General features: G+C 43.0%; 1 protein-coding gene across 1 annotated transcript in view; it reads right to left on the bottom strand.

Moving 5' to 3' along the window:
• DOK5 (docking protein 5) overlaps positions 1-14345 on the bottom strand; it is a 349205-nt gene extending 334860 nt beyond the window's left edge. The window contains exon 1 of the mRNA XM_082745606.1: positions 14138-14345. Coding sequence (XP_082601732.1) covers positions 14138-14210 — 73 coding nt within the window. The 5' untranslated portion in view covers positions 14211-14345. The remainder of the gene's footprint in view (positions 1-14137) is intronic.
• Between the last annotated feature and the right edge of the window lie 590 nt (positions 14346-14935).

The raw sequence follows: 14935 nt of genomic DNA, 5'->3' as shown, positions 1-14935 counted from the left end.
TTTGTGCGAGCTCTCTCTCTCTCTCAAATAAATAAATAAAATCTAAAAAACAAAAAAGAAAGAAAGAAAGAGAAGTAAATAAATAAAAGGGCACTCTGCTATTGGAATATATCAACTTAAGTATATAGTCAAATGGTCCAATGTCTAGCCATTTATTATGTTAGCTACATAAACATTTTAAATCACAGGTGCAAAATAATAAAGATTATTTGCATATTTCCACTCCATTGTCGCATAAAATAACGATCTTCAAGCTCTTCTCATATTAGAGCCACATTTTGAGTGATCTGACACCTCCCTACAAAATACATCATCCTAGGACCAAGTTCAGAATCCCCCGGGGGAGCTTCTTAGAAATGCAGATTCTCAGGCCCCACCCCAGAACAACCGGATCAGAAATTTCATTTTTTAAAATCTCCAGATGAGGGTGCGTGGGTGGGTCAGGCATTTATCAGCTCTGCTATCAGCTCGGGTTATGATCCCAGGCTTCTGGAATCAAGTCCTGCATGGGGTTCCCTGCTCAGCAGGGAGTGAACTTCTCCCTCTACTTCTACCCCCAGCTTGTGCGCTCTCTCATACTCTCTCTCAAATAAATAAATAACTTTTTAAAAAAAATCCCTACATGCTTTCAGTGCACATTCACGTGTCAGAAGCACTGATCTCCCACAACCTTTCAGAATAGATGAAGTTCACTTTTATCTAAGTGAGTGAGGCTCTCCCTCAAGGTGAGTTCTTGAGTCACAAGTAACCAATCATAGAACATTAGCGAAATTACTTTTTTCCTTTCTCCTGCAAGTAGAGATTCAGAGTCACTGCTCTGCCTTTTAAAGTAACAACTAATGATGTATTGTATGGTGACTAACAGAACACAATAAATCAATAGATACTTTAAAAATTAAAAAAAATAAAGTGAACTTTAAATGGCTCATGTACAGCACCCATGAATTACAATGGAGAACTCATACTGAGAATGAGAACTAAACGGGGTTCAATATCTCCTTTTGGGGTGATTATGTCAAGTGCCCAGTATACACATGAGCCACTAGCATGAGTGCCCAAGTTTCAATGAGCAGCGAATCTCAAACCTGGCGGTATCCGGGAACGCCAACGAGACTGCCACCTCCCAGATCCATCCCAAAATAATCCACGGATGCAGCTCGGACAGCCAGGAATGAAGGAAATGCAGCCAGCCTCGTATGTCCTAGTTATCCCTAGTTCAACTGGGATGGAAAGGCAGGCATACTTTGGCTGCACAGTCGTGTCCTGTGGGGACACCCCAATGTCCAGGCCACACGTCAGGCTGAATTCACCAGATTATCTGGGGGGTGGGCCTGAACCTCCATCGTTTACAAACAGAAAAAAACTCCCCCTGGGATTCTACCCTGTAGCTGAGTTGAGCAAAGAGCCATTTGTTATTCAAAATAAAATAGGGGCATGAGCTCTCTGGAACATGAGACATTCAGGGAGGCCTTGAAAATGACTCCTTCGGGTGAGCGGAACAACCATAAACATCGTCTGATCTTTGGACCAAAATGATATACAGCCAGATGTGTCTAGAAAAATCTCCAGCACCAAGTCAAACAACAACAACAAAATTGTATCCAGTCTCCTTGGAACATCAGGAAAGTCTGGATAACTTTAGCTTTAATTTCTACCCTCCTTTTCTGTTGACAGTTTTAACCACAAGCATGTGCTCTTAGGTTTTCATCATAAAAAGAAAAGAAAAGTTGCTTTGAGCCTATCGGATTTTTTGGGTTTCCTTGACACCACCTTGTCACCTACAGCTTAATCTTCCTCACCAGCTCTCAAGCCTTGGTTCTTCCCCAGATGAAAACCAACTTGATCCAACAAGTCCAGCCCCACCTCCTGCTCCTGCCTTGATATTTCTGACCATTTGGAGCTAACTTCATGCCTCCATCCCTTAATTCCCACTCAATTGTCACCTGGCTGTTTGAGCCCTCCGGTGTGGCCCCTAAGGTTGGGACATTCTATAAAAGGACGCATGGCAGACTATAAAAGTCTCGAACACTGTGTGCCAACAAAGAATATTGGTAGGCAACACGTTTACCTCCCAGCTGGGGCTAGTGTACATCCTTCTCTTAATAGAAGGAGCCATTGTGGAGACAGAATTGTATGAGTTAGGACATGGTAACAAATGAGTCTCCAAATTTCCACTGCTGATGACAACAAAAGTTTATTTCTTGCTCTGTTTTTCATGGTAACAACCTACACATTCTGTGTGACCTAGTTTGCTGACGCGGTCGGTGGTTGATGATCTTCTACTTGGGGTTTGATGGTGGTGATGGTTCCAAAGAGCATAATCTTCAAAAGGCACCAATGGATGCACACATTATGCATTTGTTCACTCATTCATTCATTATATGCCTTCATGGAACATGTTCTCTGGATGTGGCATCTGCTAGGGGCCCCAGCCACAAAGCTAAGAGACACATTCTATATCCTCAAAGGCTTGCCACCTAGTAAGGACTTCAGACAACCAAACCAACAATTATCCTAAGGGGTTGACTCACAATGAGAGAAGAGAATACAAGCTAAGCTCCATCAGTTCTTGGCTGTGTGACCTTGGGATATCTACTTAACCTCTCTGTGCCTTAGATTCCTGGTCAACAAAATAAAATTCATAAAAGCACCTGCCATGAGGGTTGCAATGTGTACTGAAAGAGTTATTCTTTGTAAAATGTATTAAACCGTGTTTGGTATATGTAAGTGTTTGCTTAAGAAAATGGATAAATTTTTATTACAACGCTGTTATTACCAGACTAGAGAAGACCGAAATAAATCCACATACATATTGGTCAGTCAATTTCTAACAGTGATGCAAAGGTAATTCAGTAAAGGAAAAACGGTCTTTTCAGTATATGCTGTTGGAATAGTGGTTGCTCTGTACCAAAACTAGGGGACCTTGACTTACACTTCCTTCCACAGACAAAACTCAAAGTGCACTGTGGGTCCAAATGTAAAACCCAAAATTATAAAACTTCTAGAGGAGAACTCAGGAGAAAAACCTCTGTGACCCTGTTGGATGCAATAATTTCCTATACAAGACACAAACGAATACAAACCCTAGCACACTGAAAATTTGGACGTCATTAAAAGGAAAAACCTGAGCCCTGGAAAGACTATTAAGAGAAGGATGTGCACTAGCCCCAGCTAGGAGGACGGAGGTCGGGGAGGGAGGGAAGGCAGAGACAGGCCACTCCGAAAGGGCAGGGGGCAGCTGCGACCAGCAAGGGAACTTACAGACACGGAGGTCCAGGGCCGGGAGCGAGGTCTCCGCAGCGCCCGCGAGAATCTTCGAGTTTACAGAAAGGCCTCAGGTGGCCCATCCCTGGCCACTCCCCAGAGGAGCTCAAGGCCACCTAGCTCTCTCAGGGTCCTGACCTTGAAAATGCCTCCGGAGGTGGGAACTGGGCGGGGCGCAGAGTCCACGGACAGGGACGGGGCCAGGAGCCTCCAACGTCCACGCGGCTGTCGGCTCAGCGGAGCTCAGGACCCTTCCGTGACCTCCCCCAGCAGGAAGAGCTATGGGTGCCAAACGAGCACGACAAAAAGGCTCAGCATCATTAGTCATGGGGAAATGCAAATTAAAACACTGTTGCCACCTCCGTCAACACTACACACTGTTGCCACTGTGTGTAGACCTCTACATACCTATGAAAGTGGCTTCAAAAAGACCACTGACAATTACGCATCTAGGAGGCCAAGCAGGTGCCAAGCATGGTGCACCGCTAGTGGGAAGGCAAAACGGCACCAGCGCTGCGGGGAAGAGTTTGAAAGCATCTTATCAACAAGCGCTTGCCATAGGACCCAGCAATCCATCTTCTAGGATTTCCTCGGGAAAAATGAAAGTTTAGGCCCACACGAAACCCTCTATGCAAATGTTTAGAGCAGCTTTCCACTTTACTCCCAAGTAACTCAAATATCCAACCACTCAAATATCCATCAGCTGGAAAATGCCTAAGGAAGCTGTGGGCCTGCCCAGCATGGGATGAAAAACAACAAAATGAATGCCTTACTGATGCATTCCTCGATGGATGCATTTCAAAAGCATCTGAAATGAAAGAAGTCAGCTACAAGATACCACAGACTACTCTATGAGTCCATCGGTCTAGCATTCTGGAAACCGCTGAAGTACAGGGACAGATACCACATTGGGAGCTGCTGGTGCTGGTGGCCTGGGGGGGGGGACGGTGGGCTGCCTGACTGCAGACGGGCTTCCGCGCAGCGTCGGGAATGGTAGAACGTTCTCCCTCATGATTGCGGCAGTGATTACATGACTGTGTACATTTGTAGAAACTCGGAGAACTGCAAAGGGTACATTTGCCTGTCTGTAAATTATGCCTCAACAGATCAGACAGAAAATGCTGATCAGAGCAATATGTGCTTCTTGTAAAAAATTAAAATACAGAGTAAAGGGCGCCTGGGTGGCTCAGTGGGTTGGGCCGCTGCCTTCGGCTCAGGTCATGATCTCAGGGTCCTGGGATCGAGTCCCGCATCGGGCTCTCTGCTCAGCAGGGAGCCTGCTTCCCTCTCTCTCTCTCTCTGCCTGCCTCTCCATCTACTTGTGATTTCTCTCTGTCAAATAAATAAATAAAATCTTTAAAAAAAAAAAAAATACAGAGTAAAAAGTAAAAGGTTCACTGTTAACCAATTGTGTGTGTGGTTTTGCCCTGGTACACCACTGTAGGCTTTTGTTGAAATAAGTAGACTCATTTTAGATGCGTGAATTTTGCTGTAGGTAAGTAAAACCGACTTAAAAAAATTATAAGAATGCCCTACTGAGAAGGAAAAAAAATAGAACACCTTCCCCCGCCCCGAGAGATTCAGCAACTGGACAGATGGTTTGCGTTTTATTAAAAGACAGATAACTTTTTATGGTTGGAAATTTACCATTTAAATCCTACCCCCACCCCCTACGGAGCCACAGAAAATCCGTAGGCTTTTTTTTTTTTTTAACTTCAAAATATACCCTAAAACTTTTTTTTTTAAGATTTTATTTATTTATTTGACAGAAATCACAAGTAGGCAGAGAGGCAGGCAGAGAGAAAGAAGGAAGCAGGCTCCCTGCTGAGCAGAGAGCCCAACTCAGGGCAGGACCCTGGGATTATGACCTGAGCCCAAGGCAGAGGCTTTAACCCACTGAGCCACCCAGCTGCCCCTATTCCCTAGAACTTTTTAAGAAACATATTTTGGCCTAATTGTGTCATCCTTAAGTTACTGTCAGCATTCTCTGATCGGGGCTAAAGAGCCAAAGGGTAGAAGAAAAAGTTACTAAGATAAGCCAATTTTTTACTAGAATCAAAAAACTAAAACCAAACCAAACAAAACTGCCCAAGGATTATCAGAGGGCCTTCCAGGAAGAGATGATGCTTTGACTAGGTTTTGAAAGGTAAGCGGAAATTTATCTCTGGAGAATTGTTATTTGGTGGAGGTTCTTGGTCTAGGATTTGGAATTCATTCCACAATCCATATGGCACCCTCTCTCTGTGTTAACCATTATAATAGGGCAGGGTTCCTCGGCCTCACCACTCCTGACAGTCGGGGCTGTGTAACTCTCTGTTGTGAGGTGTGAGGGGCTGTCTTATATGTTAGCAGCATCTCTGACCTCTACCCAGTAAATGCCGGCAGTACCCACCCTACCTCCCCTCCAGCTGCAAAAACCAAAAATGTCTCCAGACATTGCAAATGTTTCTCGAGGAGCAAAGTCAACACCACCATGCCCTGAATCACTGCAGGAGGGCCCTGGGGACAAAATGTAAGCGAGACTTCTTCCCTAAAGAAGCTGACCATCTCATTGCAGAGAGAAAAAAGTGAATAGTATTTATTCTGAGCTGGTCCATGTTACAGATTGTGTGTGTGTACATGTGTGTGTGCACATACACATAGACATTTTAAGTAAGATAGGTCTGCCTAGGATGGTGGTTCGATATGCAGGATTTAGAGAACTGAAGACAGGCTCCCAGAGTCTAAGTTTGAGCCCTACCACTTGGAAAATATGTGATCTGTGGGGACATTTCACTTAAGCGCTGTATGCCCCCAGCTTCTCTGTTTGCAGAATATGGGGCAGAAACAGAACCGCCATCAGGACTGCAGAAACATTAAATAACTACAGATTGAAAATACAGTGTCCCAGACATGGTAAGGACTCAATAAATGAACTCAATAAATGTGAGTTGTTGTCACTTTCTCCCATTTCAGGCTAAAAGGGTCTTGAAAGGTGGTAACAAGTCGTCATGATATGCCTTCAGGATAATAGATACTTCATAAATATTTGAGGGAAAGGGGAGGGAATACATAAATAAAAACATTAGCTGGTTATAAGTTTCTCTTATCTCTAAAACAAGCCTAGGCGTATCTACTGATCAGAGTGGCAGTGCGCATGAAATCTTTGGAAAGTATTCAGCACGGTGCCTTCAGTGGTGGCTGTTACTAGTTGTAGTGTTATCTTGCAGGGGTTAATCCAAAGATCTTAACTGGGCGAGGTTCTTCTGGAAAAGATCCTTTGATTCTGAACTCCTCTTCACAGACCTTAATCTTTCAAAAACATCCCAGAAAGATACCCTTGTGCTTACCAGCCAGGGAGCGAGGTCACTCCGATGCCACTAAATGAAGCTGAGAGCGAGGAGAAGAGTTGGGACTGGTGGCAAGTGTTTGGGCATTACGCTGAAATACTCGCCCACTCAGGCCATCTGTCTGCTTATGTTTTGGTTTCACTGAGCATTATGGAGATGAAGAATCAAGAAGATGTAGAAAAATAAAAACATGCGGAACTTCTGACGATGTGCAGGGCTGTCACTCTACCCAAGCCCACTCTCTACATGTCGGAAGGTCGTGCGTTTCCTCCTCTGAGGTCGGTGGCGGAGGCAGGAGCGCAGGTGGAAAGAGAAGGTGGAACGGAGAGGGAGGCTGCCGTCTTGGCATGGTGTGGCTGCCGGGTGTGCGGCGCCGATGTGCAAGTGTCTGGTCAGGAAGAGTCAGAGAATAGGGATGAGAGGGAGCAAGAGAAGCACAGAAAACCGCCGCTTCCCTCCTCCAGTTCATTTTCACTAACACTTTCCACTGTGGACTGGACGTCTGCGTCTTCCCAAAGTTCTTGTGTGTAGAAGCCCTTGACCTCCAGTGCGATGGTATTAGGAGGCGAGACTTTAGGGGAGGTGACTGAGGTTAGGTGACGTCATGGGGATGGGGCCCTCAGGATAAGACTAATGTCCTTATCAGAAGAGACACCAGAGGGCTTGCTCTTTTTCTCTCCCGACCATGGGAAGACACAACAAGAAGGTGGCCATCCACAAGTCAGGGAGAGCGCTCTCATCAGAAACCAACCACACTGGCACCCTGACCTTGGACTGCCAGCCTCTGGAATTGTGAGAAAATAAATTTCTGTTGTTAGGTCAGCCAGACTGGGGTATTTCACTAAGGTAGCCTGAGTTGACAGAGAGAGCTCCTCCTCTAGATCGCAACTTGAAGAGCTCATTCTTAAGTATTCTTTTGTAAACTGGCAGATGAGAGAAGGACCTTCAGCTACATGTTCTTGTTGAACAGTGGCTTTTTCCAAAGTTGTCCTATATGATGGGTGGGAATGTTCCAATGACATCTATTCCTCCCCCACCCCCCATCTCTACTGACCTGGAATCTCCCTGAGGACAGCAGACCAGATTAATATACATTTGTTCGGGGAACTTGGAGAACAAAAAGACTAAGATATATTATCCCACAAAGATGTCCAGCCTTGGGGCACCTGGGTGGCTCAGCGGGTTGGGGCCTCTGCCTTCGGCTCAGGTCATGATCCTGGGGTCCTGGGATCGAGCCCTGCATCGGGCTCTCTGCTCAATGCGGAGCCTGCTTCCTCCTCCCTCTCTGCCTGCTTCTCTGCCTACTTGTGATCTCTGTCTGTCAAATAAATAAATAAAATCTTAAAAAAAATAAAAGATGTCCAGCCTTGCTCACCATCTTTCAACTGCTGAATCAGATGCTATTTCCACAATAAACAGGGCATTCTGGGTCATATTTGCAGTCCCCAGACTGCTACCTCCCTCGCCACCACCTGCTCCACACCACTTTGCACTTTTGATGCCACCAATGGCATGAGGATTCAAGCCCTTATTTCTTTCCTCATATCACTCTTTGTATATGATTCGTGTGGTTATCTTCCCAATCAATACCTGGAATTTGGCTCTGTACGGGGAGCTGTCCTTCAACACAAGCATTCTAAATATTTATGCATCTAGCAACAGAGTTTCCAAATATATGCAGCCAAACTGATAGAACTCACAGGAGAAACAGACGAACCCATAATTGTAGTGAGAGATTTCAATATCCCTCTCCCCAAAATTGATGGGTTAAGTAGACAGAAGATCAATATGGATATACACAACTTGAGTTAATTATCAACCAACTTGCTCTCATCAACATTATTGACACTCCACCCAAGACCAGAAGAACACACATCGTTTTCAAGGGCACACGGAGCATGTCAAGGGCACATGGAAGTTCTCGAGGAAGTCAAGGGCAAAAGGAAAAACTCAAGAGATCCGAGCCTGGGCCACTACCTGCATTTGTTTTCAGAGTCCATATAAGCTCATTTCAAATCCTGCTATGGTTAATCAAGCAGTGATTAATAAAGCAGCGATCACCTTTAGTAAAATAAATAGCAGACAATGAAGGAGACTTAAAAGGCAGACGAAGATGAAGACAATGTGGAACCAAGCCCACAAGCTCATTATCAAATCCAAAAAGAGACAGAGAAATCTACTCATTATAATTACAAATAACAGTTTTCTCTGAATTAAGGTTTTCTTCAAGAAGTCATTGCATTCCTAAGTATCCAATTAGATAAGTAATAACTCTGAAGCATCTTAAAACCCTTTCAAGGTTTGGAGCGCTAAAGAAAATTCCATGTAAATATCTGGAAAGAGGATGGTACCTGTGTGTCTAGAATTCCTGACTCATCTTAGCTGTCAATAACTCTCTGTTTCTTGTTTATTTTGCAGATGGGTTCGGCCAAACAGCAGACGTACAGATTCTTTGGTGCGTGTGTGTGTATGTGTGTGCGTGTGTGTGTGTGTTTGTGTGTGTGTGTGTGTGTGAATGTGAATGAATTCCATTCCTTGAAGAAAACCATTTGGGGAAAATACACCTTTGAAATAATAAATTAAACATCAGAAATAGATGTTTATGTGTAGATCGTTTTTCATCTATTTTTTCTTCTCTCTCTTTTCCAGTTTCCTCTCTCATCAGCTCACCTTTGCCCTCCAAAGATGCGATCAGTTACTGCTTTTTGTCTTAAATCAATATGTCTCACAGAAGAGGAAAATTGTTTTTTCTTACGGACTGTAAATCAATCACCTTATGCTATGTAATACAAGGTGTTCACATTCTGTTTAAATGTGTTGTTTAAAAGATTCTGTTAGAGCTAAGTCTTGGATAACCAGAAAATATAATAAAATATGACCGCATTTTGTGAGTTTGAGCCAATGATTTCTTGATGAACAATGAAAAACACAAGATTCCTTCTGCCTCATGATCTTCTCTCCTTCTTAGGGAACATTCTTCCTAGTGTCAGAGATATTCTAAAGAAGGTACAGGTTTCAATGCTTTGGAGAAGCATGGCGATTACTGTCACCTTCCTGGTCTTTCTGTCCTTTTCTGGGATTGTTTTTGAATGTACTTTGTGAACACTGATCACATGGAAACCGTAAACACTCAGTTGAAGACTCTTCCTTCCTCTCTCTACTTCCCTACATGTCTCACCCTATCTTTTTGTTTTTAGTTCACATTTTAACTGGGAATGACTTTTCATTTCCTAAGCCCTTTTTGGCATTTTAAGCTCTGCTAAGGGTTTTCCTTAAACTTTAATGCATTTCATTAGAAGGATAAAATAAAGCAATCTTACCACCCTTTATGAATAATTAGTGACTTAGAAACAAGCCTTGGAGCCACGAAGATTTCACTGGAAGGTTGTGAAATGATAAAAATACACCAAAGCATATACTTTGATGCACTTTAAAGAAATCATCATAGACTAATAATATGGTATCTCAAAGGAACAGATCAGACTGACAGGAAAATTACTTTTCAGGAAACAAAGTAGCTATGACATTTATAGCAACCTTTATAAAGGTTTGTAGCAAAAGAAAAAGAAGAAATTTAATTCCATTATTTCCATGAGCCTTATAAGCAACCCCAGTCAAAAGGAAAGTTCCCACATGCACGTGCACACACACACACACACACACATACACACATCTTTAGAACAAATACATTTCCTTTGATTCCTAAGCATAAAGAAGAATGAATAACTTTCTAGCTGATGTTACTCCTTCCTTTCCTAGAAAAGGCAAACTTCGAATAGAATCAAAACCATGTTAACATGCCAAAGTGAAAACTGGTAGAGTTGCCATGTGCCAACCCATTTATACAGCATTTTTCATCTCTATAACCCCACTTTCTATAAAACTTAACACAACAGTGTTTTCTTATGTTGTGTAGCCTTTGTTAATTCATTCAGACACTGCCAACTTGCCTCCTTTCAATTTCTCTTCAAGATGATTTATTTGTACAAAGTCATAAAGTGGATCCTGTGAAATTGAAAGTCATTTCTTCAGTAGGTGATTCCACAGTTCTGTGGGGTTTTTTTTTCTATTTTTCTACTCCCAAAGTAAAATCAGAAATCACCAAATATTAAGGTCTTTTCAGATGAATCAATAATTAAGCTAGTATTTCTTTTTTTTTACTCAAACAGGGTCAATCTGGGTGGCTAGACAGGAAAAAAAAAAAGCCAATCTGATTTTGAAAAATAAAGGCTCATATGGTCAACACAGGAATTTGGTAGAAACGCTTACCTTGCAGGCCAGTGTCTTTGGTTGCCTTAGAGATCCAGTTGTCCTATAACACAACCCTCTTAGAGAGGTGAATGGGCAGCATCCTCAGAGGGACTCCCAATGAGCCTGTCTCTTGGTTTTCCAATATTGCTTCCCATGGGTAATCCCCACCCCTTGAGTATGAACTGGATTTACTGACCTGCTTCTAATGAAAAGAACATGACAAAAGTGATAGAATGTCATTTCTGAAACTAGATTACAAAAAACCTATGGCTTCTGTATTGGAGGCTCTCTCTCCCTCTTTCCTGCATTCCTCTTTCTCTGGAGGAAGCCGGGTGCCATGTTGGGAGGCACACGCATGGAGGGGTCCATGTGAGTAAAACATGGGTGCATATCTTCTGAGGCCTGACAATGGCCACCTAAGTGATCTTGGAAGCAGGTCCTCCCCCAGCTGAGCCCTGTGATGGCCATATTCCTGGCTGATGACCCTTATAGTCTTGGGAGACCCTGGTCCAGAGGCCTCCCAGCCCAGATTTTGGACTTACAGAAAGTGTGAGATAATATATGTCTGTAGTTTCCAGTGGCTAACTTTGGGGATAAGCTGTTACACAGCCATAGATATCAGTACAAGATATAACTGATAACTGAATCCCTTATACGATGTCCAAGATATGTCAATCTTATAAAGGACTCAACTATGAATTGTGTCGTGCAAAGGGACAGTGTGTTTGTTCATTGAACTGGTTTCCACGCTGATGTAATTTTGTTAGGTATTCACTTCCTCTGTAAGCCAAGAATTCATCTCATTTTCCTCTTGTTTCAAATGACATATAAATATAGGAGGAGAGAGAGATGTAAGATACTTTAAATGGTTAAACAAGAAAACTAAGGGATAATTATAAAGTCTCTATCTGTCTGCAGTAGGCACACCCCCAATCAATTCTTACCTTGCAGGTATACAAAAAAGGACTTGCTAAAATAACTTACTGCAAAAATAAATACATATATGTACGTACATAAAGCAACTTATTATACATGAAGAGTCCTATGAGAAAGCCGACTGCTAAGAGGAATGATCAAAAAGGAAATACCCAGAACAAAAGCAAGGATCAAAATGATGCAAAGCTCCTACATTCACTCTACCTAAAAGGCACTAGCTATCAAGTATGTAGATATTTGGAGGCTTTCTCACTTTCTAGTGAGCATTCACCATGTGCCTCCCTGATACCAATTCCCACTCCTTTGTATCCCCCTCCCTGCTCTCAGCTTGTGAGTCTGCGTGTGACTCTACCCGCACCTGAGGTCAGAGCGCAGGACCCAAGCTAGTGAATGAAACCACCGTACAGCCCTGCTATTGGTCAGTGCTGAGCACATGACCTAAGCCAGTCCAATCAAAAGGAACCTCCGTTTCCTTTGAGCGCTTCCAAGGAGGCAGTCATCTCCGCAGGTGGCTTCAACCTAGAGATGGAGGAAGGCAGACCACCAAAGCCATCCGTCTGGGGACATGTGAGGGGCTGGATGCTATTGCCTGTATTCTCAGAATAAAGGGCATCAGGAATAAATCCTGAGGACCCTGTATGAACCCTGAATCCACCCCGCCTGAAGCCCATCCTCCCTCTGAGCGTTATTATGCACCAATAAATCTCTTTTTTTTTTTTTTTTTAGCTTAAATCAGTGAGAGACAAAATTTTTGGCTGCTGTTTGTTTTTGTTTTGTTTGTATTTGTTTCAGATCACTTGTGATAGAAAATTTCCTAATAATTTTCTTAATTATTGATTAAGGTATTAACATAATTAATAATTATTTATTACGGTATTAATTAAATACATCCAGGCCCAGGCATTTAAAAAATATTAGCCTTTTCAAGCCTGATGGATAGGGTTTGAGTGCTTTGGGTCAGCTCTCCTCAAAGCATCACAGGATTTTTGTTTTATAAAGGATCCACCACTACCAGCCAATTCAACAATGGAGGTATAATGGAGGATATTATAAAATATCCTAAGATATTTTATAATTATTTTAATAATAATCGTTACCTTTTATAATAATCATTTCTACCACCATTACCATCACTATCATCTTATGAACCACAGACTGAGCACTTAACACACATCAGGTACTGTGCTAAGCACTTAACATATATTATCCCATTATTCGTTTTCCTACAAACAGGAGACTAGTTAAAATAGAGATTCCAGAATCCAAACACCCCAGATGTAAATCTTTTATTTCTGCCAATTTCTGCCAGTGTGACCCTGTTAAAATCTCTACCTCAGATTGCTTGTATATAAAATAGATGCTACAGTTTTCATCAGGAAGTTGCGAGGATTAAAGGAATTAATATCTACAAAGTGCTTAGCATAGTGCTTGGCACGCACAAAGCACTACTTCTGTAACATGTCTGTTAACATGTCTGTAGACGTGTCTCCTCTCTTAAAATAGTCCAATAACGTAATCATTCTGATGTTCTTTTTTCCCAACAAAGAATTTGGTCTTTACTGGTCTTTACAGAAATCTTTTCATCTTCTACCCAAGATGGCCACTTAAAAATTCAGTGCCTTTACTGAAGCAAAATTCTGTGAGAATAAGGATTCTGCCACTCTCATCTTTGCATCCTGGACATGACCTAGTACAGTGTCCTGGTAGTGATTGTTAATAGGATGTGGACAGGGGCGCCTGGGTGGCTCAGCCAGTTAAGTGTCTGGCTCTAGATTTTGGCTCAGATTATGATCTCAGGGTCATGCGATTGAGCTCTGACTCAGGCTCCACACTCAGCAAGGAGTCTGCTTGAGTTCCTCTCTCTCCCTCTCCCTCTACCACTCCCTGCCATGCTCTCTCTCTCAAAATGGATAAATAAATCTTTTTTATTTTTATTTCTTTAAAATATTTCATTTATTTATTTGAGAGGGTGAGAGAGAGATCATGAAGAGAGGGGAGGAGTACAGGGAGAAGCAGGCTCCCCGCCGAGCAGGGAACCCAATGTGGGGCTTGATCCCAGAATCCTGGGATCATGACCTGAGCCAAATGCAAACGCTTAACAGGCTGAGCCATGCAGCTGCCCTAAATAAATCTTTTTTTTTTTTTTAAAGGAGGGGGACAAAGTCATTGGAAAAATATATACAAAGAATGTAAAGACAGACAACTGGACAAAGAACAGAGGCGTAAGCCTCAACAGTCCTGGGATGCTGTGTTAGTTATCTATTGCTACATAACAAATTTCCCCCCAAAACTTGGCAACTGAAAATAACATGCAGACATCACCTCTAGTTTCTGTTGGTTAGATATTCCTCACTTACTTAGCTGGGCATCTCTGGCTTGGGATCTCTCAGGAGGCTGCAACCAAGGTGTGGGCTGGTGATGCAACTTCATCCAGTTCTAAGCCACCTCAGGTGAGCTGGATTGAGTCTCCCCAGGGCTATGGGATGAGGGCCTCAGTTCTGGACTCAGTTCCAGGATGTTGGCAGGTGTCCTCCCTCTCAGCTCTTTGTCACAAGAGCCTCTCCAGCTGGCTTTATTAGAGAAAGCATGTAAGAAGCCCCAGAAGGGGAAAGAGAGAGAGAGAGAGAAGGGACCAGTGAGAAAGAGAGCAAGCAAGATGGCGGCTGCGGTCTTATATAACCCACACAGAAGTGATATCCCATCCCTACTGTCATATTCTACTCATTAGCACCATGTCACCGGAGTCAGCCCAGGTTCAAAGGAAGTGGATTACTCTAGAGAAGGAGGCAGAGGTCACTGGGGTCCATTTAGGAGGCTGCCTACCACAGACATAGAACTGAAGTTGATTTTGTTTTGCTCCTTGTCCCTGATCAAGTCAGACATTCCATGCCTCAATTCTTTTTTTTTTTTAAGATTTTTATTTATTTATTTGACAGACAGAGATCACAAGTAGGCAGAGAGGCAGGCAGAGAGAGGAGGAAGCAGACTCCCCACTGAGCAGAGAGCCCAATGTGGGGCTCGATCCCAGGACCCTGGGATCATGACCTGAGCCAAAGGCAGAGGCTTTAACCACTGAGCCACCCAAGCACCCCAATGTGCCTCAATTTTTTTATCCATAAAATCACCTTTGAGGGATGCCTGGGTGGCTTGGTTGG

Source organism: Mustela nivalis (assembly GCF_964662115.1).
Source record: "Mustela nivalis genome assembly, chromosome: 8".
Taxonomy (NCBI): domain Eukaryota; kingdom Metazoa; phylum Chordata; class Mammalia; order Carnivora; family Mustelidae; genus Mustela; species Mustela nivalis.
This window is presented reverse-complemented; position numbering and strand designations above follow the sequence as displayed.